This window comes from Bactrocera oleae, chromosome 5, assembly GCF_042242935.1.
Source record: "Bactrocera oleae isolate idBacOlea1 chromosome 5, idBacOlea1, whole genome shotgun sequence".
NCBI lineage: Eukaryota > Metazoa > Arthropoda > Insecta > Diptera > Tephritidae > Bactrocera > Bactrocera oleae.
Window position 1 is genome coordinate 53656501 of NC_091539.1, and position 20941 is coordinate 53677441.

Genomic DNA, 20941 nt, shown 5'->3' on the forward strand with positions numbered 1-20941 from the left:
CCTGCAGTGATACAAATAAGGAAGTAAAAGCTTTTGGAAATAAGTCTCCTACTTGCGAAAAAATAAATGAAAATTTTAAACAACATATGCAAAGGTAACAATTGTCATGTATGACTTTTCGAAACTTGGAACTAGCTAAATGAAATCATTAACTTCAAAAATATATACTAGAATTCATAAAAAACTATAAAAAATAACGGCATTCCAAGAGTTCGTATGTAAACTTAGCGGGAACTAGCCCTTTCAGTAACTAACTCCTCATGCTTTTACGACGCTTATTCAACATACATCTACTACAATACAATTACATATAGCTCTCTCAAAAATAATATAATCTCAAGCAAAACTTTTTCTGGTTGTCTAATTTTAGAATTTATACAAATATACATACAAACATTGGTTATACATATTGGTTAATTTGATAAATTCTATGTACTAAAAGTGTTGAATATTTTTACTTATTATTTAAACGCTTTCATCTATGGCAGTGTAATCATTACTAATTATAATTATTTATTTATTTTCAAGTGTCCAATTATTTCTATTATTTTCATTAATTTGGTCTTCACTGTATTGCCTTAACAACACTCACATAGTTTCTTTAAACGGTCTTTGACGAGGAGAACTATTCTCCTGTTTCGCTAAAGCTGTGTTTGCAGTTTCTTATGTTTACTATTAGAAGAAATAATAAATGAAGTAACAATATCATCAGTGCAGTTGATAATAACATAGTTTTTTATTTTGTTAACAATCTTTTATAAATGTTTTCTAATAAGATATGCATCGAAAGATGCGAAAGTTAAAACATGTATATTTTAAAATAAACTCCACCAAATTTTAAATTGTATTTCAATGTGAAATAAATTCATTTTAATTGAAAAGAAAAGAGGATTTAAATCTTTAGTGGCGAATCGAACAAATAATAGATTCGCGTAATTAAATGGATATATAATTTTCAAGCTCTTAAACCACATTAATGAGTTAAACAGTAGGTCATTTCATACCGACAGAGCAGAGCTCAAACAAAGCAAAGTTAGTGGCGAATCGAACACGCTTGTTATGGCCTTCTGTCTTAGATTTTATGCGACTTTGCTAGCCATTTTTTTATAGCTTATTAAAACCAAATATTAGTAAAATTATTACAATAAGAAGTAATGCCGAAAATATGTTATTTGAAGAAAGAGTAAATTTGGATATTATTAAAATTGTTTTACCAACTAAAAAATATGTGAAAAAAATTAGATTTAAGTTTAATATCCCTTTTTTTTAAATACGTACATATTGATAAACAACTTATCGTAAAATATTATTAGAAAACGTTTTTTTTCAGCTTCTCGAATATACTGATCGGATTTCAGAAATAAATAATTCTTATCATTTTATTTCTAATGTCTGACTTAGTGACCTGACATTTTTTAGCAATTTTATTTCACAACACTACTTTTTGTTGTTGTAGGCATGAGTTTTGCGTTATAATTTCAATTAATTTACCATGTTTGCTACATACAAAAATGCTTATTTACAAAAATGACAGTCTCCTTTGCTGTCTAATTAAAAAAGTGAAAAAATGTTGTGCAAATGTGTTTTGTTTTTGTTTTTTGGCATTTACAAAGTTAATGTAAATATTTTTAAAAATATAAAAAATGCAAATTCTTTCAAGACTCGCCGTTTCTTATATATAAATATTTCAATGAAAAATCGCTACAATAATGGGCAATTTACTACTTTTCACTGAACCCTTTTGATCCTCAGACGTCAAACGTTCTTTTAACAATTTTGTGTTTAGACTATTTGTTTTTTTTACAAATTTAAGAGTTGAAACGTAAGTTTACTTACAAAATATGGTGTTGATATCTATAAGTACATGTGTATAATGTTAACACTATTGCACAAATGAGTTGCATACAATAGCGATTAGTTTGAAATATTTCATTATCTACATAGTACATAGTTAACGGTAATGTATAAGAAATTCATCATTCCAATATTCACTTATTTCACAATTATTTCTAGTTGCGTTTTATTGATATATATAACTATGTATGTATATGTGTGTATGTATGTATATGGCTGTGTTCATTGTTAAACAGTCGTCTACAAAAATCATGGCACATATTATGGTTTTAAAATTAGTTTTTTTTCGAAAGCTCAATATACTGGACAGAAATTTCCTTACAGATTTTTAAACATAAACAAGAAAAAACGTTAACTTCGGTTGTATCGAAGCTATGATACCCTTCACAGTTGTATTTAAAGTTAAAGATGATTTTCACTGGCTAGTTTGCATGACAGCTATATGCTATAGTGGTCTGATCTGAACAATATGTTAGATTGTAACATTGACTTGGACAATAATTTATCTCGAAAAATTTTTTCCGGGTGTTACAAACTTCTTGGAAAATTTAAAATACCCTGTGCAGGGTATAAAAATATGAGCTGTGTATTCTTGTATATGAAGACTTTTAATATTAATGATGTGTAGAGGAGGTCTGCAGGATAGAGAAAAATTGTACATTGATCTGTAATAAACTTTACTTCATCATTTTGTAGCACATTAAATATCATATAGGTCACTCTTCTGTATTCATAGATTCAACATCAACACTAATCGAAAGCGAATTAAACCCTTTAGAAAAATGTTGCTCTATAAAACGCTGCGATGATAATAAGCAATCAGTAGGTCAGTGCGAGAACAGTGTGCTACACGAAAGCTTAGAGAAGTTGGAGAGCTCAGCTGGAATAATTTAATTTTTAATCGGAAATTGGCCTAAAGTTTGTGTGTTTGAATATTATACTCGTAGCTGATACCATATATTAAACAGTTTTCTGACAGAATCTGTAATTCCGTTCTTAGGAAAGGAAACCGTAAGTCGTTGTTTTACTTAGCCTATCCTTTACTGTTACTTTTATTACTCTTTAATTAATTTCTCGGATTTTATGGCTATAAACCGACTATATTTATCCTAACCTAAGCTCACATAATCTTTAATCATATATAAGAAGGCAACCAAAAATGGTATAGTAATTTTGAGGTTATAAAAAATATAGTCATGAAAATTATAAAAAAAAAATTCGTTGCAATTTTATTTCTTTGCACCTTTTTGTTACTTTTCCATTTATCTTCTTTAGGGCTACCACACAGGGATCTAAAAATGTGCAGCTAAACCCCTTTTCTGGAGATAATCAGTTTAAAAGTTCTATATGAAAGCAAAAATAAAGTTATTGAGTTGAATTTAAGTCAAAAGAATGTGTTGAAACCTAATTTAATGGTACAACCACTTCATATACTATCTTTATTGCATTATGCCAGTTAAGTAAATTAATGCCATTTGCTTGTTCAATTCGTCGAAACTTAGAAGACAGGTATTAAGCTAATTTTAGGCTTTATAAAACTATCATTTTGTGTCATGATTTTCATAGCAGACTGTAAGCAAATACGTAGAAAATTTTGAATTTCGAAAATCATTCAATTTTGATACGAAATGAAATTCTAAATGAATCAATATGCATATGTTATTAAATTCTATAGCCTAATTGCCAACAATAATGATATTCGCCCCCCAAAACAGATACACACATACATATACACAGGCATTAGTACAATAGGCGTGAATGTGATTATAACTTATGCGCACAGCATATACATTGTATATATATACATACTACATACTAATTTATATACATATACACGCATACTTAAATGTATTCTATGTGCGTGTGTATATACTTGCTTATTTGCTTATTGCCTAAACTTATGAGTAGTTGAGATATTTTGCAATTATATATAGTACTTGTATGTAGGTATATAACGTTAACTATGTTTCGCCAATGAGTGCATATGTACATATGTACAGATGTAAATGTTCGTATTTGTGATTTTGAATTTATTAATGAATGTTGCGTGCAATAATTGCACATGTGTTAGTGATTCACAAATCCAACAACAAGGTTTGGGTGTTTTGTTTTAATTTTTGTAATTTTCTCGATTGATTTCGTGTCTTATAATTAGAAATTTTAGAACTATTTGCTTTAGCTTTGCAATTCTTTGTGACAAAGAAAGGGTTTATACAGGGTGTGGTTTTTGGACTCTTTACTTTCCAATAGTATCTATGCATATTTTTTGTTGATAATTTTAAGAATATACAATGTGTACTTTTGTATCTACAATTAGTGAGAAACATGTAATATTAAAGTGGTTAGGTGTTTTTTGAATTCATAAAAAAAAAATTCGTTTAAAATAAGTAAAATGTAATGTTTAATAATTCCTGTTGAACGAAGAAGTTAAAGGGGCGAACAATCTCGTAATTAATGCCCTACTGGGGCATAGTCGATGTTACCGCAATTTATGATAAGGACGCAGTATGGGTTCTTTATTCATTCAGCTGTCATTCGCACACTGCTTCGCAGGATAATCTCGCTAATGAGCTTAATTAGAATGCGGCTCACGATTTTACCACATTTCTATTATAATGAATTGCATTATGCTTTAAGTTTTGGAAGTCCAATCAATAATAAGAAATTATTATAATAACGGAAGTGTATTCGCTTGAAAATAAAATTTATGAAAGGTCCATAACAATTGGAATCTTAAATAGTTAATATAAAAAATAAAACTTATTGACTTATGAATGCTTATTGCTTAAATGGGGTGGATCATAACGCAACTATGATAGGAAAACTAACTATAGCACCTCTAACGATTCATTTCGTGAAGTTCTCGGCACTTTTGAACAAAATGTGAGAATAGAGACTAACTGACTATAACTGGCATTAATTATCCTTTTAAAATACTTGTTTGAGAACTTCGGAGAATATAATCATGAGAGAATGCAAAATGTTTGAATATTTCTCTAACAGGTTGTCGCAGTATCATTATAATTCTCAAAAAAATTTACATATGCAATTTTATAAAAGGTGGACAGTTTTGTCATCATTGGAAAAATTTGTTCGATCGGTTCCCCTTAAAATATACCAACATTCTAACTCAAGGAATAACATTCATTAAAGCTAGAACGAATAAAATCAAAAATCCAAAGCAAACTACGAATCAATGTTTATTAACACTTTATAAAATCATAACATCATTATTGTAAAATACACATAGCCCTCACAGCTTAGACCATACTCACCCATGAACAGAAATAATGTAAGAAACAAAGCCAAGGCTGCAAAGAACAATAGACCCAATTGTAATACAACAGATAATTAAAGTTCAACAAAAGCTTCAAAAATGCTACATAGATTATAAAAATCAAAAAAATTATAAAATACCATATAGTTGGCTTATTTATGTTCTTGAAATATAGAAAATACAGCCAAACTCAAAGACTTTTTAATAACAATATGGGAAACTGGAAAACTACAACTCCCTTACAACAATCATCAACAGATATATAGAAACAAAAATTATAAATATAAAAACAGTAATTTTTCAAAGAAATTTATTCAGCGTATTATGGAATCAAAAAATCGCAAAAAATTATAAAAAATTCTTCCATCTTCTATCGTTACCTTTTTGTTATCTAAATGTGAAACTCATTCGGAACTTTTCTAGTCCATTAAAGTTAACAATGAAAACGATGACAAATTATAAAATATATTACCAAACTTGAATGAATAACTCTGTGATTTTTGTAGTTATTTGTATAAACCTTTGAAAAACCTTTTTCAGCGCTTAAGATTATAGTTTTTTCAATGACGTTTTGTAATGTTGTAAAGTAAGTGCGAACGTATGTACTATATAGCTTTAATGATGAGCCCAATATACAGTATAAATATGACGAAGACATAAAATAACACACATTGCTTGACTAAAAGGTTCACTGACCTTGCTAACACATAAAGTTGACACATTTGCTAATTTCACTACGGTTATTTCACGGTAGACTTGCGTTGGAAATTTTATTACAACATATGTATGACCATCTACTTCGAAGTTTCTTTGACAATTGCAGGACTTCCTACTAAAGCATATATACATACATACATATCTACATGCGGAAAATATCGTACAAACATACATTATTTAGGAAGAGGGAAGCACTGAAAACTTCTGTGAGCTGTGAATGATATTCTGCTACTCTGGACTTTATCGCAATTTATTTTGCATATATATACGAATAAAAAGCAAATGTATTGGGTGCTAACGGCATTTTCATATATTTATTTGAATATATATTTACAATATATACATACATACTATGTATATCATATACACAATAGTCAAATGAGCGGAAAACCAGATGAAGCGCCATAACACGGAAGAATACGGTATGGCGCAAGAAGCTGAGAAAGAAGTGTGAAAGTGTGCTGTAGCAACTTTGCGTGGAAAACCATAGCGCGTCAGTGGACTCATAAAATAAACGAGCGTAACTTTACGATATTTTTATATCAAACTCACTTAGCTGGCGATGTTTTGTATTCCCATTTACTCATATTCGGCCACTATTCTGAAGGATTTTCGTGCATTTCTTTTCGCTCGAGCAGGAATGTACGTAAGTGTGTCTGTTTGAATATGTTTAGGCTCTTGAGTGTTTGTGTTAATAACCAAAGAATATTTTGTCTGTGGCCAATAATGCGCGTTAATGGGCAATTTGTGCGTGTAAACCTATCTACTCCTATATTTATATAAATATAAGTAGTATAAGCAATTGTATAGAATGTCTACAGTAAAAATTGGGGTGATTTTTCAAAAGGACTACTATAGATAATTAATTTAATTGAAAGGTGAAGTTTTCTGAATTGCTTATTTTTGTGCGATGAGAGTCAGAAGATATATTTCCGCCTTATTATAACCACATCGAATTGAACTGTAGATATTCTAGCAACTATCAAGAGTGAACTGTAATACTCTAATGGCTATCTGGTAGGCCTTTGATAAGAAATTGAACATGAATTTAGAATATATTCACGAAATAGTGTTATTGATCTTTAAAAAAGATTAAAAACGCTTCGATTGATACCAACGAACTTTTAACGAAACAAAAGAAGTATGTCTACCATTTTTACCGAGATTAATAAATTTACCACCGGGTATACGTGCTGTCAAAAATAAAAAAAAAACTTGTAATGAACTACTCCCGTATGGATACCACTTCTTTGCCTTTGTTGTGTGGCAATTAAGCTTTTGCGGTTATGAAGCTTTTTGATATTGCTTTATATTGTTATAGCTAAACTTTTTGCTGTTGTTGTTTTGTTGCGGTTATTTTTCACTCAAGTTTCCATTTTCTTAAGGACCTTTGAAACATTGACTCCGAAGTGCCTACATAAGTATATATTTCCACATAAGAAATTCATGTAGACCAATATACTAACCCAACAGGTAAGGTATAGTGTGATGGAAAGTAATTTAAAGAGACAAAGTGCACATTATTAAGAAGCTTAAAAAAAGTAAAAATATTTTCCTTATTGGATAGAGTTAAGCTAATTTGAATATTAACTCATATGTGATATACAGCAACTTTCTCTCTTTTTTTGTGACATCTTTTGTCTGGGTAGTATCGTTTGATGGAGGGAGACTGCAATACAATGACTTTAAGGGGCATTTTATATCCAGAAAGTGTATCACTGCATTAATATCTGTTGACAAATAAATTGTCGTAACTATTGTAATACATTTCTCTACATTTGAAGTACTTATAAGAAACCTTCTCCCCGGAATATTGTACAAGTATATATTGTTGTATTGTATGAACACATTTTATTATCAAAAAAGTATGCCCACACAAGCAAAATAAAAACTCAATTAATTTTCGCTACAGGGCATTTTTTTGTCTTTCCTTAAACTTGGCATTTTTGTGGTCAACCGTTTTCATACAAGTAACTCTGTATGTATAGAAATACTTTCTTTGTTAAAGCTTGCCGGAAGTTTGTAATATTTTCCATTCGTTCTGCTTTTTTTTTTAACTTTTTGGCAAACAATTTTGCTATTTTCGATCTTATTTTCGGTGACTGCCTATATTTGTTCGGATATTAAAATAATTAAAAAAGGTGTAAAATATTGTAGCTAAGTTTTAATTGGCCAACTAAAAGGTAATTTTGTAGAATTGCTGTGCCAATATTTTTTCCCGTTGCAAAAAGATTACGGTAATTTGAGGCGCTTTTGAAGTGTTTAATTAGCTAAATAAATGGGGGTTATGAATTTCTGTTAATTTGCTGAGATCAATTTCAATATAAAAAATATATTCAATTCAATTGAGTTTTTGTATAAGTGTGATGAACTGATTTGGTTTGGAGCAAAAAAAAATAGGAGCACTTTATAATAAATTGAACTGTAATCTCAGTCGTTCAAGAAGCTTAGACATCAAGGTAAAACAAGTCCTATATATAACGGACGCGTTTTTCTTAAAACAGAATTTATCGAACTTGCGGCAGTGATTACTCAAAGACAAATGATGCAATCACTATCAAATTTTGTCTGTATGTTCTATAGATAGTGTAACATATGATCTGATCAAAAATCGAATTTTGAGTAAAACTCAATTTTTTGGTAAAAGCGCCGCCATTTTGTAAATTTTTGATTTTTGCGACAGTACGGACAATATCTTGCATTCGAGAATTTTTTATTTTAGGTTTCATCTTGCTCACAAAATTTATTTTATTTTAGGCTTCATCCACGGAGAAGGTCGTAATCACTACAGCAGTGAAGAAGCTGTGTTAGCGCCAGAGTCAGAGTTCACATGTAACAACAAAAAAATATTAAGATTTATTTTTATTTTTTTCTTCAAAAATTTTACTGTAACATATTTCCTAAAATACGCTTAAAATTATAAAACAATTAATACAGTGGTGCTTTTTTTTTGAAATCGCCTTTATTAGGGCTGTTGCACTAGTAGAGCCCCATAAGAGGTTTTTGTTTCACTCATATATCGAACGGTTTTCAAAAACATTAAGCTAGAAACTAAAAGTAAACATTTGATGGATATATAATCCATATACATATGTATATGTATGTAGGCTACTAAACAAAAAAAAAAAATCAATTAATTGGAGTCTAATGAAAATGTTACTTATACGCAGAGGCATCAAAAACAGCCAAGAAAAGAATGTAACTGGTGTATACATATGTTTATATAGTATATGTTTTGTATACAGTTGAAAATTTAATATTAAATGATTTTTTGTGTATGTAGACATTACAACACACATACAACAAACACATGTAATGCCCCATATGCACTTCCACACACAAATATTTATCTTTCATTTATTTGTGTATTTTTTCCAACAACGCACTGTCTCTAAATTTGGTTTAACTTTTGCTTTGTTATTCACCGACAGTCAGTCACACAAACATATACATACATACAACTAACTAATATTGTTCTACGTAGTTCGCTTTTGCAACTTGTGGCGGCAGCAGGTGTTGTTGCAATGCTGCTTTATTATTGTTATTATTTGTTTTTGCCGGCTGCTGGTGACCATTGCCTTTAACAATTTTCTAAGAGTATGTCGTTGTAGAACCGTTTTTTTTTTGCCGTTGCTTGTTTTCCAAAAGATATTTGCTGTTTCTGTTTACGCAACAATTTCTCAAGTGCCGCATAATGGCAATGAATGTTGGAGTAGGGTAGAGGCTGCGTAACAAAGTTTACTACGGAAACTCATACTACTACGGTTACATTTGTAATTTTTATAGATACACACAAACACAAACACACACGCATACACATACTTTTGCTGAAATTGTTTATGTACATAAATTAGAGGGGCAGAGAAATATACAGGTTGGTTGAAGATTTGCTTGGTCTCACCAAAAAATAGCACTACTAGCTCCACAAAATTTTTTTTTTTTACAAGTTGGTACATCTGTTGTGAGAACACATGCAAAGTTACAAGTCATTCTGTCAATTAAATCTTTGCTTACAAGCAATTTGAAGTTGACGTGTCAGAGTATTTTTTTGATATGGAAAAAATTGAATATCGCGCAGTGATTAGATTCATAGTTTTGAAAGGTTTAAAAGCAAAGGAAATTTATAAACAATTGTTAGAAGTGTATAAGAAGTCCTCACCTTCAAAACGCAACGTTGAGTTTTGGGCTGGTGAATTTAAATGTGTTCTTACTAGGCTTGAAGATGATCCACGCGAAGGACGAGCAAAAATCGCAAACACACCAGAAATCATTGAGCAAGTTCATAATATTGGTAGTGCAAATCCAGGTTTCATTTAGCGTGAAATTGCTAATGCCATAGGCGAATGAGTACTTTATATCTCACATGGAGAATTACATATGAAAAAGCTGTTTGGAAAGTTAGTGCCGCACATGTTAACCATGCAACAAAAACTGGATCGAAAACAAATTTCTCAGCATAATTTGGAGCATTTTAAGCAGAGTAAAACCGATTTCTTGTGTTGTTTTATAACTATGGATGAGCGCAGAAACTTTTCAACCAACCTGTATATATGTATGTATATACACATATGAATGGGGGTGAAATGGTTATTTCCTTGCAAACAGTGGGTATTTGTTCACAGTTGTAAGTATCTGTAGTTTTCTGCTAATGTTAGCTGCGCTGAAACTGCCACAGCTACTTGCAACACTCACTTGTGCAAACAGAAAAGTCAAAATAATCGAAGTAGTTCAGATCATAGTTACATAAGTACTAGGTACTTATACAAAATAATATTAGATATCTAATAATAACAACAAAAGAGCTTACTCATAAATAGTGAACATACATATGTACGTGGTTCGTTTGATTAATCATTGATGATTATGGTATGTTTTTGCAATACTGGACTTTTCATGCATTTTGAACTTATGGGACCAAAGGAGACCTATAATTGTCTGAAATGCTGTAGAAGGTTTGCCACTGACTGAAGTATTTATGATGTTATATTTACCATGGATAAGATTTAAATTTTTAAACAGCTTGGGGAAATATATAAATATGTTAGTAAAGAATTTAAGGGGCACATCTAGTGTTAATTTAAAAGCATATTTTTTTTTATATTTTAATAGATTAGGCCTTTAGAAAATATACTTTATACCTTTATAAAATACTAAAGTTCTAAATTGATATCTCAAATAGTTTTTGAGTGCTAGGCTTCCAAAACTAAGTTCAATCATTTCGTAAATTTATGTTTTTTTTCGAATGAGGGACATTGAATGGGCAATATCTTCTAGTAAGGTTATGTTTTGATGTCATCCACGGAGGAGGCCGATCGATCGCCAAAAAATATTTAGTTTTTTTTCAACAATTTTACTGTGTATTCTTAAAGTATGTGTAAATATACCAATAAAAAACAATTGATACAAAAGTTTTTTTTCTTAATTCCCAAAAATAGCCATTTTATGCTGTCATAATAGCTCATCCCCTAATTTAACACTGCCGTAAAACAATTTGAGATGGAATCAGAAATTAATGAATGGAAAATCTTAAATTTGAATAATTGTGACTTTGAATAATTTTTTATTTAGAAATTTATTGTATATTTCATCAACAAATTTTTAAATGACGTTTCTCAATATCTTAAGAATCCGTTTAAAAATTGATTTAATTAAATAAAAAATCTAATTCTAAAATGTATATTTTTAAGTAAAATATATTTTTAGGTAAAACATAATATGATAAAGAAATAAATATGATTAGATTTTTCGAAATATTGTGTCAGAGTTTTGAGTAAATTTAAAAGCCACATGTGCTGCAATGTTCGACAGCTATAAAAAAACAACTGCCCAATTAATTTTACGAAAAGTGAGAAAAATGGGAATTACTCATGGCGATCAAGCACTTGTCGCGCCAAGTTTTCGATCGAAACAAAGGGACTTAACCAAAAAAAAGTTTCTATACTAATAATTTCAAATATGAAGCAATCAATGTCCCATTGCCGAAACAAATTTTTATTTTAGAAACTTCACTGATTTATCAAACTACACTTTTATCCATAAGTATAAGTCAACACAGAAAAAAAAACGGTTATTTTTTTGTTATTTTTTAATGAAAAGCTTAGCTTCAGAAACTACCGTGTTAGCTTTATAATGGCAGATGCTATTTTGGTAAACATAACCATTCTAAGTTTTTTTTAGTGTTCTGCTTGTTTTCTTTAATTTAATATCCGTATTTTTATCCAAACATTCCACCGTTTTAACGTAGCTTCTGTCCAAATGCGTGTAACTATACATAATGAATATTTAAGTTCGTAATCGCAAATCATACTTAAACGTTTCATTTTTATCGCTTCTTACACGTTGTTATCAACGTCATAAATACGTGATTTACGACCTATGAATTTAGCCGAAATACCTTGAATGCTTTTATGAGCACATGTTGATGCTTTTTGACATTTTATTACACATATTCGTGTTATTTTGAAGTTCTTTAGCCTTATATAACATTAAGCTGTCAATAACTCATATCTCGGGTAAAATTGTTTGCATATGCATGCGAGTTCGTATTCTAATGAGGCAACCTTTTAATTTAAAAAATTGTTTTTCTAACGACGAATTTCAGTGATGGAGCCTTTTTCTGAATGCGATTATTTAGATTAAATAGTGGAAGAAAAAAACGACTGCTATCCTAGATTTATATCTACAAGTATATTCGTTCGAAATCTATTTAACCACTTATTGCATCTTAAGCATGCCTCACGGCCATTGGCGGATTTTTTTTCTATTGGTTCGTTCACTAAGTAATTTCGTTTATTTGGTGCAATTTAAACACGATTTTTTATTGTGTAAAACATTTTGTGAAATTATATATTCTCCATTTTGATCCAATATCTTTTGCCATCTTTCGGGCAAGAAATTAATTTTTACGCTGATAAAATTTTTGATCCTTGCGGGCAAAAAACTGGTCCAACCAAGTGGTTTTTGACGTCCTGATTTGAGGTGAAAGTTCTCCAAACCATTTTGCGGAGACAGGAACAAGTAATAGTCCGAAGGTGTCAAGTCTGGATAATGTGGTGGGTGTGGCAGCTCATCCCATACAACCTGCAAAAGCTTTTGGACAGCCATTAAATTTGTGCATTATTCTGGTGGAACACTACAACTTTTCTATTGACCAATTCTGGCTTCTTCTGTTTCAGTACATCACTCAATTTGTACAGCTGACCACAATACACATCAGAATTAGTCGTGGTATTGTCGGGCAAAGGCTCAAAATAAACGAACCCTTTAAAATTCCATCAAACAGACAACATAACCCTTGAAGCGTTTTGAGCTGGTTCAACCTTTTTAGACCATGAGCCTTACATTCATGTAAAAGATCCACTTTTCATCACCAGTTACAATGCGCTTTGAAAATGGATCACTTGTTCGACGTTTGATAAGATAAGATAATCGTTAATGCGACGAAGCAAATTTCGTTCTGTAACATAAGGAATCCATATGTCAAGCTTCGCGTTAGACAAAATTATTTAGCAATCTCTCGAAATGTTTTTCGACGATTTGCATTGACCAACGACTTTACGTTATCCACATCGGCTTGAAGCTCCCTACAGGACGTGGTGCATCCTCAAGATCGAAATTGCTGGAACGAAATTTTGCAAACCAATTTTGGCATTGGCGTTCGATCAACACATATTCTCCGTACACATCACATAATTTTCGCCTTGCTATTGATAAGAAAACACTAAAATATGTCGAAAATGCTGTTTTGAACTTCCATCTTCGATAGGGCACCAAACAAAAACAAAATCAAGCCTTACTATATCAGTTGTTCAAATATATAATGGTAAAATGGTTAAGTGTGCAGTTGGCTGTGAAAATATTCAATATGATCAGCTGTTGCAGTCAAACGAAATTACTTAGTGAACAACCCAATATTCCAGAATTATAAATACTTTGTCGTCATACTCTCCTTCGAATAGCTATTAGAAACTAAAGCTTTTCTTAAGTTTTCTAAACTCTAGAGTTATAAAAATTAGGTTCTTAAATATTGTAATTCTGAAATTTAGTAGTCCCACAGTGAGTTCAGCAAGTAATTTCAAAATTTTGGTAAAAACAATATAAAAATGAAAAATTTGAAAAAAAATTTCAAAAACAATTAGTCTCACGGCGGATCTGCATAAACAAATCATAACAAACACTTAAAGTTTCTGGCAAGAAAAACTAGTTCGTTGCTTAAATATACACCAAAAACTTAATTTTTTCTCGTTGTCATTTTTTGTTACAAAAAATATTAAAGTAATTAGTGAGTTTTATGCTTACCAGAGAGAGTCAGCGAACAGCACCAGAATATTTTTTTAAGTAGTCAAAAAAAAAAAATTGTCAAATATGTTTTTCTCCAAAATATTTACTAGTGCTGCTCCAGGTGAGGCTCGAACTCACAACCCCGGCATTGCTCAACCTCAACACACAAGTTACTGATTATAAGTACCGTGCGCTAACCAATTGCGCCACTGGAGCGCTGCGTCATTAAATTGAGCGAGCAACTAGAACATTACTCACTGCCTTCTTTCTGACAGCATAAGACGAACTTTTTCATGAAATGCTTGTTGCTAAGTTCGGTTTTAATTATAAGGCAAACATACATGCATATATACATAAGTACATATCACTCATACAAATTCATTACAAAGACTTGAGTGGACTTTGATAATGTTTTGAGTATTTTGAAATTTAATTTGATTCGCGGCTTTCATATTTTCTGTGTTTAATTTTGTAAAATGGAGAATTGTCATTGCTTCATTTCAGTGATTTTAATGAATGAAAGGAATGTTTGGAGATATGATTTAGTAGATAAAATCTAGTTATGTATAATTGTGAAAAACCAGAATATTAAAAAATCGTTAGTAAGTTATTGGAAATTGTTATCTACAAGTATAAAACACTCATCAGTATGGTATGTAGTATTTGTAAACAATTTTATCTTTTGTTTTGTTTTAACATTTTCATTGAAATTGTTTATGGATTAGCTGATAAGTCAAATATGGTGTAGCAAGTAATACGTTATCTGCAAAGAATCAATGTTAATTAAAACGAATACGAACCTATGATGTTATTTTGAAGGTGTCTCCAATAATTTTTTACTCTAGAAGATACTATTTGACGAGTTTCAAAACCTTGATTCAGAAAATTTTGTGGGAACAGCACATTATGTTACAGTTATATAAACCATTCATGTTACTATTTCTTTCATATCATAGAGTTATATGCAATTGGTGTAGTGGTTAGAGTTGGGCGCCTCCATTCCGTTGATTATGGGTTCGATAGTTCGATGGTTCGATTTCTAACAAGAAATTCAAGCGAAATGTATTTTGTCATAACAATCACTCTTCGGCATAAGTGAAAAACTTCCGATTGTAAAAGCTGCGAATAAAAGCAAGTGATCGATCAGTAAGTAACATTCTAAGGTTCAGATAAAAATTTGTTTGTATACCCATATACATATATTTGGAATTTTCTTTGAACCATGTTCCGAAGTTAGCCTTCTGAAATCAATACTGGAGTACGGATGAAATGTTAGGTAAAGTAAAAAGTTCGTTCGGTTTTTTATTGATTTTTCAAAAGATGATAACTTTGTGTACATTTGTCCGATTTAAGTCAAATATGCGCTGTTTTGTTCGTAAACTTGTTGCCAACGAGATGCCCACTTCATTATACCCCTCTCGTAGAAGACTGCGTCCCTATTGCCAAAAAACTCGGAGAGCCAACTTTCACAGGCCTCTCTTGAGGCCAACTTCTCACCATTAAGCGCGTTCGCCATGGACAGGAAAAGATGGTAATCACTTGGTGCCAGGTCCGGACTATAAGGTGGGTGCATTAGAACCTCCCATCCGAGCTCCAGGAGCTTCTGGCGAGTCACAAAAGACGTGTGTGGCCTGGCGTTGTCCTGATGGAACACAATTCGGCCTCTGTTGATCAAAGATGGCCTCTTCTGGATGAGTGCTGCCTTCAAGCGGTCCAGTTGTTGGCAGTAAAGGGCCGAATGTGCGTTTGGCCATATGGGAGCAGCTCGTAGTAGATGATTCCATGCCAATCCCAAACACACAGCAAAACCTTCCTGGCCGTCAATCAGGTCTTGGCCACCATCTGGGCCGCTTTCCCGAGCTTTGACCACGACCGTTTGCGCTCGATGTTGTCATAAGTGACCCATTTGTCATCGCCAGTCACAACCCGCTTCAAAAACGGGTCGATTTTGTTGCGATTCAGCAGCGATTCGCAGATGGAAATTCGGTCCATCATGTTTTTTTGCGTTAGTTCGTGTGACACCCAAACATCGAGCTCCTTTTTGAATCCAAGGTTATGCAAATGGTTCCAAACGGTTTTCTGGCTTATCTTTAGTTTCTCAGCAATTAAATAAGTGCTCACGTGACGGTCTGTTTCCACTATTTCCATGATTTTATTGCAATTTTCGACGACAGGCCTCCCGACGCGTGGTGCATCTTTGACATCGAAATTACTGGAACGGAACCTAGCAAATCACTTTTGTGCTACACGTTCGTTTACAGTATCGGGCCCATAAACTAAATTAATGTTTTCAGCCGCTTTGGCTGCTTTTTCGCCTTGATTGAAGAAAATTTGTAAAATATAGCAAATTTTCTCTTTGTTGCGCCGTATAGTATGACATGATGCGACACGTAACACTAGCACTCTTAGATAAAAACCGAACGAACTTTTTACTTGACCTAAATAATATATTACATATAATTTATGTCATTATCACTTTCCTCAAATATTTTTTACAACACTAAGCTTGACACATGATGCTTTAATTTTGATAAGTTGATTGACACTTTGAATAATGTATGAAGTCACAAAAGCACTGACAGTCCCTTAACTTAGTATCAGCAGATGGATTACAAAATTTGCATATGTATTTCTCATAAATGCCAATTTCACAGTTATTTGATATGAATTGAATAAGCAAGCTTTACTAGTCATAAGCAACTTGAGACAATCATAAGCGAATGTGGAAATTATTAGGACAACATGTAAGTAGAAGAACAATGACGTGTGCGTAAATTGTTTACCAATATGAAATTTGTTTGTATTTGTTTTAGGAAAGTCATTAGAGATATGATTTACTTCATCATTTCTAGGTAAAATCTAATAAGATACCAACAAGATAATTTACAATGGCCACAGATGGTTGAATTATCAGAGACAAATTACTATTTAAAGTTCACTTTAAGGATATGCTTCAAAAAATAAATAAAAATAATTGATTTTGATAAAATAATAATTTATATTGACACTTATCCTAAGAAGCATACACCCTAAATAGAACCCAATATCTTCGTCAAATAAAATATACCATTGACACGCCCACATGATGGTTTTTGTCAAGTTACTTGTTTTGAAATCACAAAACGACCAGATATGACATAGTCACAAGCTAGTGAGATTCCAAAAACCGTTTCAGCTAACCTGCTTTAAGGATTATATCCACTAGCGATTTATATATTTAGAAATATTCTCCGAAAATTTTAAGTGACTCCGGCAAATAGTTTCGGAGATATGAGCGTATTTGTACTAATTTTTTAATTTAGTGTAATTGGCTCCCAAAACCTTAAGCACTTTTTTCTCGGAAAGTTGTTCTCAAACTCGGTGAGGAAAATTTTTTTCGAAACGGCTGGACCGATTGACTTTACTTCACTTTATTATTAGACCCTATTAGATATATTTGTCATGTAAGGATCGAAGGAATAAGTTTTCTAATAAAAGTTTAGACTTTTTAAGCCACTCTGTAGTGAAAACTTTTTCACAAAAATTGATTTTTTTTGAAAAGCCGCAATAGTCAAAAATCAAAAATTTTTACTGTTCCTTCGATCATTACCTGTATTCGTCTATATGGAAAATTATTAATTTTCTGGGTTTTAAATTCGAGATTATTTTAAGCAGAAAAATTTTCCCACCCTACATCTCTTTTCTGAGATATTCGTGGAGATCGATCACCTATGTAACCAAGGAAATCATTTTTCAAAATGAATCGCCGATTATTGAATTACTTTAATTAATTTTTTTTTTTTTATTTATTAAAATGCTTCGTCAAAAAAATTTCGAAAGTATGGCGTGTTTTCTGACTGGCAAGTGAATATAATCTCTGAAACGCCGACCGATCGTATAAATCCGGATTATATCTGATTTCTCAATGAATGTAACTTTGTATACTTCTCCTTATTACACAAATTTTGATATCGAAGGAATTCGGGTATGGGTCTTTGCTGACTTTGTCTATTTCTATCGAAATTAGTGCCTTATGTGATAATAGTAGCATATAACGTAATTAGTGGAGTTTCAGGCTACCAATTGTCTTCTGAAAATTTATATTTATTCTAATATTGTTACTTCTGCTAAGTCTCGACTCTTTTTGCGGGTTTTAAAAAACTTGCTTTGTATTGAAATTTTTACAAATCAGTTGCACAATTGTATTTTTATATGTAGTACATTTTTTTTACAAAGGAAAAATCTAGCAAGAACCAAAATGAATCTAACCTACATTAGATGTAGCTACCTTTAGATAATAAATGTTCTCTATTCCTACTCTACTTCTAAACTAGGCGCTTTTCTATTCTTAAATGGAAGGAAATTTTTCTACTTCGGCATGAAAAGTATACGACAGGTAAATATTTAGGTTTAAAATTGATAAATTTAGTAAATAGTATTCAGCATAAATCCCACTTTTGATTGCTGTTAAAATGTTCTTTGTCAGATAGCACAATGCATTTAAAATATACTTGTTACTTATTTCAAAGTTAGGATTTTAGTCTACGATTACATTATGGTAGGTAATGCAAGTAAGGTTCAGGGTTGCTTTAATCATAATAAATTATATTGCATTGGTTTCTAGTTATAGGATAGAGTAGGAATAGTAATATAGAAGTAATTTTGTAGTTGAGATAATAACAGTAGCTGTGGCAGTACTCATAGTACAATAATTTGGATGACTATATATTAACAAAGGTTGCTTCTAGAATAATAATAGTAACCCAAAAGTAATTCATCCATCCAACACTGACACTCATTCCTTCATTCACACACACGAATATGCTCAGAATCTAATGAAATATATACCTAAATACAGTGTATATTCACTATAAATTACTTAATTATAATATTACATAATTACCTATCATATATGGTACTATACCCAGTGTGCACCTTGGGCCGTGTTTGAGCCTTTTAATCATTGCAAATACACTTTACTTGCAACATGTTTCATTACCTTCTTTTTCATATTGTTATTTAATTACTAATATAGTAGTTCGTTTTTAGGTTAGTAATACTAGTTGTGTTAGTGGTATTTGGTATTTATACAGTTACAATACAACATTGTTGTAATGTTTTTATGATAAATATACATACAAATGGTTCTCATTTGGCATTTAATTACATAGTTATGCTGTACAGTGTTAGGTCTATGTTAGTAATTGGTTCGTATCAACTGCTTGAGTTTTGTTTTATTGTAATTGTTAGTAAACATTGTTATATTTTATGTAATCATTACAAGTATGGTAATTACTTATTAGATTATTAATAGTATTAGTAGGTATTAATTATTAAATAGTAGTTAGTTAGTTGGCATTAATAGTAGTTATATTTGTAATGCTTTATTATATAACTTACATGTTTAATTGTTGTTTTTGTTGTTTTTGTTGTTTTGTGTTGTAGTGCGTGCTTTTATACTTGCAAGTCCATTTTCATTACGAATAATCCTTTATTGCTGTTTTTATGTAATGTATATATGCTTGTAGGTATGTATATATTTCAGTTGACTGCTGCCTTCCACCTGCTTCTTAGGTTATGTTTATTTTTTTTTGTTTTTACATTCAACTTAATTTATGTAGTGTACGAGTATTTGTTATCTCTTCTAAGCACTTTATGTTAAATTACTTTTAATGTTCTTCCTATTATTTATTGTTGTTGTTGTTGTTGCTTTAAGAACCTATTTTATGTTTTTTGCTTCTGATTCTGTTTCGGTTTCTGTTTCTGTTGCAGTTTTTGTTTTCGTTTTTTGTTTTTGTTTTGGTTTTGGTTTATTTGCAATTTGTTTTTATAACACAGGTTTGGCAATGCTCGGTTTCGCTGTTGTCGTTGCAATTTCCGACAATTTAATATCGATTGGTACGCGCGTGTCGTATAATGTCGGCGCTTGCAATATTATTCCGGCCGTACCAACGACAACGGCTATTGTGAATAACCATAAGAATAGACGATCCAATACCATGGCCACGTATTTCCAATCTTCTTTGACCTGTTTTGCAATAAAGAAACGAAATATATTTGTATCAATTATTAATGTAAGTACATATACACATGTAACGTGCATAAGACATTGTTAGAAAATCTTTGTCGCTTGAAAAGAGTTTTAAAAAATACAAAAGTAATTGTATGTACCTTTCATTATTATTATTATTATAACCCTTTTTATACCCTGAACAGGGTATATTAGGTATGCCACGAAGTTTGTAAGAACCAAAGGGAAACTATATCATATAAATGATCAGCGTGACGAGCTGTGTCGATTTATCCATGTCCGTTTGTCTTTCTGTATATATACGTACTAGCTCCTCAGTTTTTGAGATATCGATATTTTTATGCACACATCCTTTTCTCACCAAGGAGCTGCTCATTTGTCGGAACGGCCGATATCGGACCACTATAGCATATAGCTGCTTTCATTTGACGAGATATCTTCCCGAAATTTGGCGTAAATTATTGCCCAAGACAAAAATGCAATCTCCGAAAAAATTGTTCAGATCGGATCACTATAGCATATAGCTGCCATATAAACTGACCGATCAAAATCAACATAAATATTTCTATGTACTCCTTTTTGGTATAGAAAACGCACCTGTGAAGGGTATTACAGCATCGGTGTGGCTGAAGTTAACGTTTTTTTCTTGTTTTTTTTTTTTGCAAACAGTTTTTGAGATATGAAAAGTTACAAGAAAAGTTCATATTAGATGAAAAATGCTTTTAACTGAAGGAAGTAAGGAATCATAGAATGGAACATATAACTTCTGTTACAATAACAGTCGGCGATGTACTCGTAACAGA

The 20941-nt window shown here is 31.4% G+C and overlaps 1 protein-coding gene and 1 non-coding gene across 3 annotated transcripts in view; both read right to left on the reverse strand.

The window, feature by feature from the left end:
* Positions 1-14241: 14241 nt before the first annotated feature.
* Positions 14242-14344, reverse strand: TRNAI-UAU (transfer RNA isoleucine (anticodon UAU)). Its single transcript has 2 exons — positions 14307-14344; positions 14242-14277 (listed from the first exon to the last, which is right to left on the reverse strand). It is a non-coding gene; the product is annotated as a tRNA-Ile (tRNA).
* A 4610-nt stretch (positions 14345-18954) lies between these two features.
* nAChRalpha3 (nicotinic Acetylcholine Receptor alpha3) overlaps positions 18955-20941 on the reverse strand; it is a 145409-nt gene continuing 143422 nt past the window's right edge. For both annotated transcript variants that reach the window (XM_036378499.2, XM_070109751.1), the window contains exon 10: positions 18955-20135. In XM_036378499.2, coding sequence (XP_036234392.1) covers positions 19935-20135 — 201 coding nt within the window. In that variant the 3' untranslated portion in view covers positions 18955-19934. The remainder of the gene's footprint in view (positions 20136-20941) is intronic.